At 36.9% G+C, this 15,262-nt stretch overlaps 1 protein-coding gene across 1 annotated transcript in view; it reads right to left on the bottom strand.

Moving 5' to 3' along the window:
- LOC149066227 (uncharacterized) overlaps window positions 1–15,038 on the bottom strand; it is a 103,233-nt gene extending 88,195 nt beyond the window's left edge. Inside the window, exon 1 of the mRNA XM_089253209.1 lies at window positions 14,708–15,038. Coding sequence (XP_089109335.1) covers window positions 14,708–14,760 — 53 coding nt within the window. The 5' untranslated portion in view covers window positions 14,761–15,038. The remainder of the gene's footprint in view (window positions 1–14,707) is intronic.
- Between the last annotated feature and the right edge of the window lie 224 nt (window positions 15,039–15,262).

Genomic DNA, 15,262 nt, shown 5'->3' with positions numbered 1-15,262 from the left:
AGCATTGTGGAGGTCTCAACTGCGCGTCTTTTTCCGAATTCTGTCTGTGACTGCCATTCAATCGCAGTGAACAATCGCAGTGTCTGATCAAAACTGACTATACAACGAAATGTACTATAAATAGGGCTGGTCAGATTAATTGATAAATCGGCTTGTTTAATCGATAAATCGGCTTGGTTGATCGATAAATCGGTTCGGTTAATCAGTCAATCGATTCGGTTAATCGATCAATTGGTGATTGCAGTTCATTTGATTATTTTTGCCGCCCCACGGTCATTTTGTGCACACGAGGGCTAGTTAGAACGGTACCTACAATTTGTTGCCGATTCCAAATGGCAGGCTTGTTTTTATACTCATCGAGAGGTTGGTGTGTTAACCCCTCGTTGGGGGACTCCGTGCGGTAGCAATTTCTTCTGCGGTCATGTCGCCGTTTCTGTTCTACCCCTGTGTCAGGAAAGTTTCTGACAAGGACGAACCGGGTATCGAACTCGCGACACCTCTAAACATCCTTAGACACTTTAGGCGAGTATCTTATCGACCTGCGCTACGGCGCAAGATAACCGCAGTTAAAGATTTTATTTGAGTTAATCGACTCGACCAATCAAAAATCGATTTTATACATTTCATTAAAGTTGAATTATAAACAGGATTTATTTGACCAAACCGATCAAATGTCTTACATAAATTATGTTCCTATACTGCAGTTCAGATAAGTGGCTATATTAAAAAATATTCGAATCAATATTTCATCTAATTTTTTTGTACATGAGGGAACACAAGTCGGTTCAACGAAAACTAGTGGTGATTTCTAAAATTACTTATTAAAAAGTAATTTGGCAAGATCCAAGTTATAAGAAATTCCAGTATATGACAAGCATGTTCATCATGTCGTCTCTTTTACACCGGAGACATGAATGTGCGAATTTTCACGTTTGGGTTTATCAGCAGGTTGCATCACTTATTTTGCTACTTCAGTTTTTCCAGAAACGAGGAAATGTGTATCCCCGTATTGAAATACATTTTACAAAACATTTTAAGAGAACTACTTTCATAGCGTAACATTCGAAAGTCGTTTTCCAAGTTCTAGAAATTTACACATTCATGGTTTTGGCAAATGGAGACGATCTTAAATAGCTTCAAGCGGGCGCGGTCTTTATTCAAATCTTTATTTCTCAATCTATTTCTGTGTTTGTTTCCATCCATTTAGTGCATAGATGCGTGAAATGAATAGAATGTTTTTTATAGCATTAATTCATGTTATATAGTTACCAACACTATGTTTGATATGAATGAATAGCGATTGAAAATATTCGATTAAAATACGATTCATCAATTAAAATTTGTAATTAATGAGATAAAATTTTAATCGATTAATCGATTCCCGTCTCTAATTATATAAATAATTTGATGTTTCTATATATATATATAGCCAGAAAAAAACTCCCAAAATATTATGAGTAACCCTCTCAGCGGCATTGACGAGATATTTCGCCTTCTTAATTGCTTCATAATTCTTCAGCTCTGATAAGCTTAGATGTTTTGTAAGTTTGGATTCTCAATGGAACACTTTTCACTGTACCCCTTAATTTTGAAACCCGGAAGAAAGCTTGGTTCGAAAATAAAGGTATCGCATTTTACAGGGGGTTTAATGATTTCTGCTATGAAGTCTAAAACGTTAATTTGCAGATTTATTTCTGGGAAGTTTCAACAAAATCAAATTTTATAGGAAATTATCTAAATTCCAACAACGATGATGGTGGATCAAAATACTAACTGAAATTGATGAAATTTCGGATTTTCATTGCATGTCACTATTCCTCCACGCTATTAGAATTTGATCTGCGAAGTTTTATTTAATTAGTTTTAGTAATTTTAAATTTATTATTTTTTATTATTTTTTAATTTTAAAATCAACTTCAGAGATATCGCCGCAAGCGAATGCTGCGACTGACGAATTATTCGGCAAACGATTATTTCTTTCGTCATTTTTTCCTGCCTCGGCTAATGACTACGGATTCGGCTAACGAATATTTCGTCAATATGGATGTACGTGCTAACATAAAATAATTGCGTCGTAAGCTGAATTTTAGCTCCAATCATCATCATCACAATTGCTGATATCCAATCGAGCCTGATTAACTAATGCCCACTTCGAAAATCTTTTTCCAGATGTTTCCTCACTTTTTTATTGGAAAGTTTTGGAATCATATAAGACGTGAAAGATTCAGATAATAGAAAATGCCATTGAAAAAAAAAGAGCTTATGCTTTTAGAGCACGCGTTCTTTCAGTGCAAGACGCTTAGCATAAAGCTGGACAGTCTGAACATCCTAGGGGAGGTCATCTATTTCATCTACATGTATCAGACACGGAAACAATTTGGCTAAAAACACAAATGGATAGGGACAACTTGACTGCTTTCTATTGCCACCAGACAGATGAGAACAGATCCAGTCTTTATTAGGTCATTATCTTTTTTGGGGGGGCTTATTTTGTGTTTTATTGTCATGTGTGCACATATGTAATTTATATATGCATAATAAAGCACCCGACACCGTCCAGCTCTTCATCCTGGGAATGACTAAAATTGACATTGGTCGATAGAGCTTAGGCGGTGTATGGTATGAAATGAAATGTCAATCTTTGTGCGAGAAATCCAGTACATGTTTTTGTTTAGGAAAAAGTCAATATTTAAAACTGATATCATCCTGACTACGAATATATGAAATGATTTAGGTTTTTTGGTAAAACGCATAGATCAAAAAACAGTACTGGTAACGCCAAAAAACTATTACTTCCTCCCCAAAGAAAGTGAGACAATGTAGTGAAAAACTGCTTGAGGCAATACCGGAAACTGGTAATGATAAAAACCAACAACAATTCTGCTGAGGAAAATCAGCCATTGCACTCAACTCCACACAAAACTGTAGAAACTCAATCTCTAAAGGACACTTTGAAAGAAGGAGATATGGTAGAAGTTGCCCGGAACAGGAAAAACATTTTCCGGGAGTTGTTATGAGTGTCGCAGAAACTGCTGCTATTGTGGATTGCATGGAGCTTATATAAAAAAGGCTTGGAAGCGGGGAACAGAAAAAAAAGACACTTTTTTTCTATATGGTCTCTAACATTGCACAAGTGATCAATCCCCCAAAATCATTGAAAAGATTATTTTCTTCTGTGAAAACTGTATGGCCAAGAGTTGAAAGTTGTTTTCGAATCTTTTACAAAGATCATACTTAAGGTACCGTACCTACGTAACACTTCTAATAAGACCCGTAACACCTCCGTAAGACTTCTAATAAGACCCGCAACACCTCCGTAAGACTTCTAGTAAGACCCGCAACACAACACCTACGTAAGACTTCTAGTAAGACTCGCAACACCTACGTAAGACTTGTAGTAAGACCCGCAACACCTCCGTAAGACTTCTAATAAGACCCGCAACACGTCCGTAAGACTTCTAATAAGACCCGCAACACCTCCGTAAGAATTCTAATAAGACCCGCAACACGTCCGTAAGACTTCTAATAAGACCCGCAACACCTCCGTAAGACTTCTAGTAAGACTCGCAACACCTACGTAAGACTTGTAGTAAGAGCCGTAACACCTCCGTAAGACTTCTAATAAGACCCGCAACACCTCCGTAAGAATTCTAATAAGACCCGCAACACGTCCGTAAGACTTCTAATAAGACCCGCAACACCTCCGTAAGACTTCTAGTAAGACTCGCAACACCTACGTAAGACTTGTAGTAAGAGCCGTAACACCTCCGTAAGACTTCTAATAAGACCCGCAACACCTCCGTAAGACTTCTAATAAGACCCGCAACACGTCCGTAAGACTTCTAGTAAGACCCGCAACACCTCCGTAAGACTTCTAGTAAGACTCGCAACACCTACGTAAGACTTGTAGTAAGACCAGTAACACCTCCGTAAGACTTCTAATAAGACCCGCAACACCTACGTAAGACTTCTAATAAGACCCGTAACACCTATGCAAGAATTCTACGCCAGTGAAAAGTAATAATAAATAAAGAATATTTTTGTATTGGTATAGTCAAATCCCGTTTTAAAGAATACCGTTATAGCGAAAATCTCGTTTTAATGACCACTTTTCTATAAGTTTATATAGAAACAATGCAAAAACATGGAATTCGTTTATAACGAAATTTCGTTATAACGAAGTGATTTCTGCGGTCTCTTGGAGTTCATTATAACGGGATTCGACTGTATATGTGAGAGTACTTTTCCTTTAAAACCAGGGGGAATCCAATACTTCTAGCACGTTTTGCAGACTTTTAAAATGGAAATATTTGAAACGTAGGACAAAAAGTTACCCCAACTTTTATGGGCTGCTTTGGCCAAAAATAAAGCTTTTAAAAATATTATAGAAAATGGATTCATTGTACATCACTGTCTTTTTAGAGGTAAAAAGGGTAAAAAATATCAGTACTGAACATTTTGTTTAATTTTCTAGCGTAAGATTAGACAAAAAGGAAAGTTTTATAAAAGTTGGCCAAAGTAACCCGTGTTTACGGTGTCACTGTGGAAGGTAGCAAATGGTGGAAGAGTTGATCAACTTTGACCAAGAATATTAAGAAGACACCAACGAATAAGGCATACATAAAAAGTCCTAATACATTTCAACACCAATGGGTGTCGTCTTCAGAGGAAAAATATTTAACCACTAGTCACGCTGACCGAGTTTCTCACTTTAGCTGAATACCAAGGGTTGCATAGCAGAAGGTATTCAACCCAAGAGGCCTTATTACCTTGTACCAGGTTTGAGAGTGAAAATAGTGTGAAGACATGGTATTTTTTTGGCCTGAAATATACTGAGAAATTGAATTTTCTGGATGTTAATGCCGAAACTGATATTTGGAAAGAAAAGTGATTTGTCTCCTCCGGGAATCGAACCCGGGTCCAGCGCTTCACGCTACTAATGCGTGTTATGAGGAATTGAAAAGATGTCTCTGGTGAATTGTTTACCGCACTTGTGTGCCCGGCATGCAGGGGGATCCGGATTCGATTCCCGGAGGAGGCAAATCACTTCTCTTTCCAAATATCAGTTTTGGCATAACATCCAGAAAAGCCAATTTCTCTGAAAATAGTGCGTCACAAAACAAAAATATCCAAATCTTTATACGGTTCCCGGTCCTCTAACTTCCAATTAGATAGGTGTTACCCCTGTATCTCCTGAGGCCAACAGAAAAAATTACATGTTTTATTTTAAGTGTAATATTCGCTAAGATATTCGAATTCAAAAATCGGAGTATAGTTGGGAAAAGAGCGTTGTTCGTTAGAACTAACTAACGAACAACGCTAGTTTTTGCTGCTCTTTCATATTTTTTCTCCGATATTTCAATTCAAATATCTTAGCGATTACACTTAGAAACTTTGGATTTTTTATGTTGGCCTCCGGGAAATACAGGGTAATAACTGTCTAATTGTAAATTAGAGAACAATACGACTGTATAAAAATTTAGTTTTTTTTTTTATTTTGTTACACATTGTATTTTCACTCTCAAAACTGGTACAGGATAATTTTTGAACGCCTTTTGAACATTCTTTAAACCGAAAGCATTCCTCTACGGCGGACGGTTGATGAGATAAAGGCATGGCCTTCACATGCGTGTCCAGAAAATTCACCGCCAGCAATTCACCGACAACAATTCACCGCCGGAAAATTCACCGACCAACAATTCACCGCTAGGAAAATTCACCGACCAACAATTCACCGCTAGGAAAATTCACCGACCAACAATTCACCGCCATGCAATTCCGCTATAAATTATCAAAAGAAGGGCCCATGAAACGTTTGCACTGGAAGCCCGTAAGAGAACCTAGCCTAGGGGCCCTGCTACAGGATGTGGAGGAGGGGCATGGATAAAAGTCGTACTAGCACAGTCCTCACAGTCATGGTCTAGTTGCCAGAATCTCCACAAAAGACATCACATGCAGCGTCCGATAGCACCAATTACCACTTTTGGTTGGTGGATGTGAGAATTTAGTGGTTTTTCCCCACGAAATCACCTTTGACGCAATAGATGACACATCTTCTAAGAAACACGATAGACACCGTAAGAAAAGCAGCACATACACAGAGACCTTGACATTTTTTTTCTTTTTCCACTGCGAGGTCAATCAGTCACTGTCAGAGAGTTCTTTTGCAGATAAAAATTGCCCAATTCGTAGATGGACGAAAAGTAGCTTCCAGAAATGGGAAAGGAAATTAGTCATAAAACTGGAGGCCAGAAAAGAAAAAAACGTCACGTTTGCTTTTTGCAAAAATGTTACCATGGTTATTACGTGCAAACTCCGATCTTCACGAATGGACTCCTTTGTCGTTTTATGATGCATTGGTGCATGCGGACATATTGGATAAAGAATAATGTTACGTATACATGGCCGTCGGTGGGTACAATAATTTATTTCCGCTTCGTGGGAGAAAGAATCGGATTCTAAACGTTTGATGAAATACGAAAAAACCACTCTGGTATATTTACAGCGCAGAATACCGTATTGATTACTGATTTCTTCCCGTCTGTTATATAATATAAATTGATAGTTATCCGATCTGTATTTTTAGGTAGACAAATATTGGAGAAATTGTATTGCTCAAATAGTTAGAAGCTTTCCTAAAAAATCGTAAGCAATTTGTACATTTTAAAGATCATGACTCGCCATTTGCCCCTGTAAATTCAGGTGCTCCTTAAGGAGCGGTCCTCTCGCCTTTATTGTTCTATTTATATATAAACGATCTCCCTGAAACCCTCAACTGCACCACTAGATTTTTTGCTGATGACTGTAATCTACCGCGTAATTAATCACAAATCCTATCACGAAAGTCTCAAACGTAATCTTGTTTCCGTCTGAGAGTGGTGCTCATTTTGGGCATATGCCTATCAATCTATCTAAAACAGTTTTCTCTCACGAGAGCTTCTCGTAAAATTCTTCCCTTCCAATTCTCGTACTCGATCAATAATGTAACCATATCCCAACTTTCGCAATTTAAATATTTGGGTGTCACAATGTCGGCTGACTTCCGTTGGAATAATCATATTGATTATGTCTACTATATAGAAATGTCTCAACAAACTTTTTTTTTCCTTTGTCGCAACCTCAAACATTTTACTCGTGACGTCCGACTTCCCTGCTGCCAAACTGCCAAATTTATATTTCTCCCGTTCATTCTTATGTAGCTGAGGTGTGTGGGGTTCCCACACCTCTATTAATATCGACAAACTTGAATCTATCGAAAATAAATCCTCTCTTTATTCATGACTGCTGGTCCTCTTTCAGTTCCGTTTCCGATCTTAAACTCGAACTTAATCTCCACTCACTCGCTACTCACCGACTTATCTCCCGGTTAACCATGCTTTATAAGATTACTCATGGTAATCTAAATTTCGATACGTCCGGTATTCTGACTAAGCCTTCCTGTGTTTGCAATAGACTTGACTACACCAAAAGATTAAAACCTACTTTGCCTCTACAGACTGTTTTAAATACAGTTTCTTTCCTAATGCCATAGTTGAATGGAGCAAGCTCCCCTCCACTATTGATAACTTCCCCCCATGATCTCCAATTTCTTGTCAAATTTTACTAAACATCAATGTATGAATCCACCGTACCCTCTTGTGTAGGCCTTTGAAAGGCCAACAATATTGCACAAATAAATAAATAAATACCTTTGGGTATAGGTAGCATCGTGGTATTTTGAAGTTCAATTTTATGGTCTTAAATATGATGTCTGAGGACATTGTGATCAACGTAGAGCGTGGCTTCTTCTTACTGGCTACTGTAGTAACCCTATTCTTTTTAAACTTAATTTAGCTTACAGGTGTCCTAAACTTGAAAGCAATGCTTCTTAGGACATCACGTTATAGTAGCTTTATGTGATTTCTCAGCATTGCGATGTAAATTCAAGCTGCATCTTCGAATGTGACGTAATTGATAACATTTCATACACAATTTACAGGGTCAGGGCTATAACTAGGATTTTTGCCGCCCGGAACAAACTTTATTTTACCGCCCAAATAACTTTAAAATTCGATAATTCGATAACGCTGTTCTTTGTTTCCACCTAAAATTGCCATCCCCTAAACTTTTCCGCCCGGGGAAGTTGGCCCTCCCGCCCCCTCTAGCTCCAGTCCTGTACAGGGTGAATGTCACATCATCTGCTGAACAAAATATATGTGGAACATAAAAGACTTTAGCAACTCTGTGCTATCTCTTACCGTTTTCGAGTTGTGGTGAATTGAAGTAATGCGTCATTTCTGATAAATACCTGAATTTGTGAAGTTCCTATAAAATTTACACTCAAACTAATCACTTATTTTGAAAAAAACAGAAAAAAACTCTTATAAGATGACACCATTCTCATCAGAATATCTGGATCTAATGGCGAGCTACAAGGACTGAAAAATGGGAGAAATGCAAAATTGAATTACCACCAAAAAAAAATATTTTTTTTTCATCATGAATTCTGCTGGCTACAATAGGTCAAATTTACCAATAACTTTACCATTTCACGAGCTTTCAAAAGAGCCTACAATAAATGATATCGGTGTTCTATAGTTCAGGAGAAAAATTCAGCCTTTCCTTTGCAACACATAACTGAAATAGTAATAGAAATGAATTAAATGAACCTTTTGGGTGTGATAATACGATTGAATAATCGACGTTTGCGTGTACCCAAAATTCCAAAAACGAACACGGCTATACGTGTTTTGGAACTATATGAAGTCCCTTCATCAGTAGCAGAAACAAAGAAGAAAGAAACATATTGAAACTCCCTATAGCGGGAGTTAGTCGCTGTTGTAGACAAGAGTCATAACTGAAATGTTTACTTCGACGAACATCCGGAATTGGCGGTTACCGATTTTGGTGATAGTTCGACTTCACTAATATATCAGTTCACTATCAAATATTTTTGTGAATGTGTCACCCTCTATCCTTATTCCCATATAAGATTTGTTTTGTTCTTCCCAAATATGCGCTGAGTTTTGCGTGTGGATCTTTCAGGAACTTCTAAATTCTGTTGTTTTTTCCCTTCAGAGATTTTACGCATTTTCCTTCAATCCAATATAACTCAAAAATGGTAAGAGATAAGACAGTGTTGCTATATAATGTGGAGCTCATCTATCGGTGACTTGAGATCATCTCTATCAGTGACTTAGGATAATCAGCATGGGTTCAGGAAGGGGAAGTCATGTGTAACTAACGTCCTTTGCTTCTATGATCACGTGACTAAGGCTTTGGGTGAGAGCAAAAATGTAGACGTTGTTTACCTTGATTTCCAGAAGGCATTTGATCGGGTCCAACATGGCAAACTCTTGAAGCGTTTACGCGAGATTGGAATTGGGGAAAACTTGCTGAATTGGATAGAATCGTGGCTAAGAGATAGGTCGCAACGAGTTATGGTGAACGGGGAATTCTCTGGTTGGACAGACGTTACAAGTGGAGTTCCTCAAGGAAGTGTCCTTGGTCCCATACTTTTTTTCACTTTCTATCGATAAACTCGATGAGGGTATCGATACATACATGACCGCAACCGAAAGCAAAAAACTGACCACTACTTCACCAAACCTGTCCATCTCGCTATATTGCAATTTACTGCCATTAATGAGATGGATTGGAAATGAAGGCGATGTCTATCGGTGGTCGCCTCAAGTTCTTTTAAGGAAAATATCTTAACTATATCCTCCCTCGGATTCGAACCCGGGACCGTGACAGCAGCTTTCACGGTGGTAGACAAGCATCTTACCACAACGCCACTCTGGCGTAATTACAATGAGACGACCTGGAATCGAACACGCAACCTGTCAGCAAAAATTCACAGTCGCCCTTGACAAGTATGCATTTTGGCATCCCTTCCTGATAATTTTGAAAAAAACAGAAATTATACTCGGTGCCCTCCCTTCCCAACGTACGAGTCACCCCCCCCCCACCCTCCGCCTTACCCTAGTTGCGGCGTATTCAAACATTAGACTTTATTCACAATTCGAAATGCAGATGGCATCACTAACTCTAACCAAACACTAGTAGATACGTATGTATATAGTTAGGTATAAAACATATGCACACTTTAAACTCATCCTCACATCTGAATGAGAATAAAATGGTAGCAAATTGTTAAATGACGGTAGACCGGAGTTGTGCTCGGTTTAAAAGAAGGACCGATGGTACCACTGTAGCGTATTTGGTTATATATGTTAGAAGTTCCAGCGCAAAGGCGATTACCTGCGCAGCAACATTGCAATTTAGATTGAGAAACAATCAAAATGAGATTGCAGAAACTTCAGTAAAACCCTTTTATACTTTTGTAAAAAAGACTGAAAGTAGTTTCCTTAAATATTTCTTAGAAGAAACTAGGCAATAGCAGTTCCTTTTTTTTACATTTGAATTGCATCTCATAAAATTCAGTGCGATGCTGAAAAACAATTAACGTGCGTAAGATACGCGTGGTTTTCATTTGCATTTGATAAGAGAATTTTAATTAAAAAGATTAATTGGTGAAATTTTTGTTTATTTTTTTAACTTCATAACATGGGGGAGAGAGAAAAACCAAAAAAGAAATGAAATTATGGGAAAATTATAATGGCATAATTTTTAAATTTTAAGGTAAAATTTTCATGTTTTTAGGTCATAAAAATCCAAGCCCTAGTCATAATATTACTACATTACTAGCGGGATTTTTTTCGGATATAGTTATCAATCGTTTATTGTTATCAGAATAATATATATATATATATATATATATATATATATATATATATAACGTGCTGTATTTTACCGTGTTTTCAAGAACATTTTATGACCAAATATGCCAATGACCAATATCGCATTTAAAAAATTAGCGTAAAAAACCATTCAAGATACATAACAGTCATAGCAGTCATAAACAGTAGGAATTGAAGTTCGAAAATATTTTTAAAAGATTTAGAGATGAACAAGAAAAGCTATGTTAAAAATCGGTGTTTGAAGTGAATCGGATCCTCGAAAATTACTACGAGCTCTAACGCAGTTCCCCAGACATGCGCCCAATCGAACATTTCTAAAACATTCTTAAGAAAAAGATACCGAAACGCTCTAAATATTCGAAGTACCCTTTTACAAATATCATCAAATTTCGTTAGTGAGTCGCCCGGATAACGCGTCTTTCCTCATACCGGGTGTTGTTTTTTACAATTCCCGATTATATTCTCAACCCCTTAAAATACACCTCTTCCATAGAAAGGCTCAAGGGGCCTTTTCTATGGAAATACCTTCACAAATTTTCGTAGAAATCAGAAGCGCTTCACACAAAGTAATACGATACGTTCGATTCGATGCTCAGCTGTTAATGGTTTTCCGTTTTTCCGTCATTCGACAGAGCATGGGCTCGTACGAAAACTAGCTTCATACTTTCAGCCCAGGCACCAAAGATTACTTTAATTTTGTAAGAGACTGTTTTTTTTACACTAAAAATTTACGAAAACCGCCGAATTTAAAAACTTATACACGATAACGATTGTTTGTAGGATTCAATAAATTGGGCACTTTTCTGCATTCAAAGTTTCAGATCCAGAATATGCATGGTATTCTATACGAATTTTGAAAATTCAGCTATGCAGCAACATACTTTAGGGGATTCAAGATGATTGCGCAGCAATTAGACCATGCAGAATTCGAAATACTGTATTTCGGCTGAGATAGGAGTTTCTTGGATAAAAACTTCAGTTTCTTTAATCAAAAGTAATAGAGCTAACAGAAATCCGAGAGAGGATATAGAGCAAAGTATTTTGTGATATTTTGGCAACTGAACCGCATGAAAAGACATTAACACAATACGATTTGGTTAAGTAGGACATCATTCTCTGGACAGAGATTCAGATTCAGTGAATTGACGCGTTAGCGACTAAAAGTGAGCCGAAGAAACCAAAATTGTCATGAAATTTGAGGTCAACAAATTTGATTAAGCAATTTCACGTTGGTTGTTAAATAAACCATTTAAGAAGATAGATATTGTGCTTTCTGAGAGAGAGAGATTCGGCTGTACAGGGTGCATAGGAAAGTCCCTTTATCCTGGAATAACTCACGAACCGTTGATCGTAGCATACTTCCAGTTGAAAACAAATACCGAATGTAGACCTCAGATGATTCATTCATATTGCAAGGAGTTGTATATCTATTAAAACAAAATAAATATAACTTTTTATTTGGTCACCTTGTCCTAAAACCTAACTAGCGTTATCTGTTGCCCAGCCATTTCTGAGCCAAAAAAAAATCTACGGTCTTAAAGTGCAATATTTGCTTAGATATTTGAATTAGAAAATCGCTGAGAAAATGAGGGAAAGTGAAGTATATGAAACGTACAATAAACTTGTCAGTTCTATTTTCAGCAATTTTTTAATTCATATATCTTAGTGAATATTGCTTTTGGAAACGAGGAATTTTTTTTGTTAGGCTCAGAAGTAAGACCAGGCTCAGGCCCGTCATTTGGGGCGGGAGTCGGGGGGACGGCTTTTGAAAATACACTAAAAATGGTATATATATCTAATATGCGTACATTGAGTACATGATCTTTGCCTCCCCCCCCCCCAGAAAAATTTTAAATGACGGCCCTGACCAGGCTGGAAATCCTTATAACTAATATATATAATATAATAACTATTATATATATATAGGAAAATGTACAAAATGAACATTATGAAAGTAAAAAATTTTTTCGAAACTCACCAATAACAGTGCCATAGGCAGCTGTAATATGCAGTGTAGTGAAACAAGTTTCCAGTTCACATAATTTATTTGTTTTCCGATTTCATAAAAAAAATGATATTTTAACAATTTATATATATATAAGCGGTTTTTAAAATTATTCTGATTCATATTTATTTATTTATTTATTTATTCAATGTTGTTTGGCCGAGGCCTATACAAGGGAATGCGATGGTAAATTTTTACAAAAGAGACGGTTGATGTTACAAAGGAATTCGGAAACTGTTGTACAATCAAAAATGTTTAGTGGGAGGTCGTTCCAATCGGTTATTGTTCGAGGAAAGAAACTAAACTTGAAACCGAAATATTATAATTGTAATAGTCGAAATCACTAAACGTCCTAGAAATTTACACCTATTTTCAAGAATATTTTTGTCCTGATCGCGAGAGCTGATAAATCCCTCCCCCAACACAAATAATAATAATGAAAAAGAAAACAAGGATATAAAAGATGTCAGTCATCCCCCATTCTTTGAAATCATTGCCAGACCATCACTGAGAGAAGACATTCATTATAGAAATTAAAATTCCAACTGCCAAGTGTAATGCTAAATTTCATTGCTTCCGATGTAGTGTTGGAAGAGTACGGAACAGATTGCCACCAGGTCTCGTATGTTCGTCGACATATCACAGATTTTGTCACTCTCTCGGCGCTTCTGATCTCTAATCATTTTTAACGTGCTATGCACTTTAGTTCATCATATTGAGTGTTATCGGTGTGTATATGCTTATTTTATTGAATGTTGTGTATTTTTATTTATTTATATTTTCAAACGATTCATGGGTATCATCTTTTTATACATTTTTTTCCCCTTTGTTTGCGTTTCTTGAGTTAAATCGTATTAATGTTTTTACTGATATCGCTGCTTTTTCTCACGAGTGATATTATTTTGATTTGAAATTACATTCAGTTTTTGTTTTATAATTTTTTATTTCATCATAGATTGAATTTTATTTGTTATCTTCATGTGTATTTTATTGGTTGTTATGTATTCGGAATTATTTTAAGAAATTTATTTGCGTCAACTTTTATGAATTTTTCCCCTCTACATATGTTCGTGTGTCTGATTGAGTTAGTGTTTTTACTGATATCAATGCTTTTTCGTTCCAGTTTTATTGATTGTTTGTATTGTGCACCTAACGAAGTCAGAACCCTTTGGCATGTTTGCATACTAAATTTAATAAAATAAATAAGGAAGAGGAAAAGAAAACATCGTATTCCGTACGGTCAAGAACTATCTCGAAGGATAGATTTATTTTCACAACAACACAGATGGATATACAAATCTAGAGATTAATACCTGAAATTCATGTTGCAAATACGATATTGAAAAAATCATTAATTAATTAGGCAAAGACAAGAGAAATCAAATAAATGAGGGCGAGTGGGCAATTCACGTGATTAAAATTCACATTTTTGATGGAAAAAAGCCTAAGATCATTATGTGAGTGTCATTGAGCTGGCAGCGGGAAAAATATGGCTATTATATATCCTGAATATCCTGGGGGGAAGCATCCTGAGGGAAAAGATACTTTTTTGAAGCCAAAGGAATCCTTTCGCTTCCGTTCTCTTATCTGACTTCGCACGTAAGCTGACTCTGCCAACTGGCAGTTGATTGACAGGACGAGGGGGAGGAGGAAAACATGTTGCCAGGAGAAGAAAACTTACAACGGTATCTGGGCTTGCCGAAAAAAAAAAGAGCGTTTTAAGAACCCGAGAAATTTCGAGATTCTCAAAATAAAGAGGAAGAAGTTAGACGAGATATCTTGGGATTGCCTCTGTAAGGTATTTGGGAAAAAATGCTTCTAGGATCTACGGTTCACGTGTTATTCCAGGATAAAGGGACTTTCCTATGCATCCTGTATAATCTTATAATAAAATTTTTAATTTGAGAAAAAACTTATTAAATATATTTTTCCCCCAATTCAATTAATAATATACACTCACCGTCCACTTCTGCATAGCCTTTCTCTCGCAGTTTCGATATAAAGATACGGCATGGCCCTCAAACGAAACTGAAACCAAAAAAACCAAAACTTGACCAAAGGCACGCGCTCTGAAAGATGTGTCTAAAAGATTAAAACTCGCAAAAGAACACGCACAACGCTTCGTTACTGCTTCGGGAAGAAAGAAAAAAAATACAAGTTGTACACTTTTGTAGGTACAAAATCTCCGATTGGAGGAAGAGTTATGACCATGTACAGTTATAACACATGCAATAAATTGTCCGGCTTGGAACAGAGGTGAGAGATTGAGATAGTTTTGAGCCGAACACTACAGAAACCCCGCGGCTGGTGGGATAGGGCAGCTCAAAGCGCCACCACACAACAAAAACTTATTGATTGATCCCGCACGTGGTGGGCCGGTCTAGTACGCATGCGCTTAAACACTTCGATTCCGAAGTAATGTCGTTTATGTTGAAGCATCTCGAGAGAAAAGTTAATACAAAAAAAAAAACCCTTTTTTGACATATTTGAGAAGGATTTTTTCCTCTTTTTTTTT

This window comes from Pholcus phalangioides, unplaced genomic scaffold, assembly GCF_987345545.1.
Source record: "Pholcus phalangioides strain wild (caught in Gottingen) unplaced genomic scaffold, Ppha-v1.0 ptg000032l_1, whole genome shotgun sequence".
Classification (NCBI taxonomy): Eukaryota; Metazoa; Arthropoda; class Arachnida; order Araneae; family Pholcidae; genus Pholcus; species Pholcus phalangioides.
Note: the sequence above shows the minus strand (reverse complement) of the source record. Positions and strands in the feature narration are given on the sequence as shown.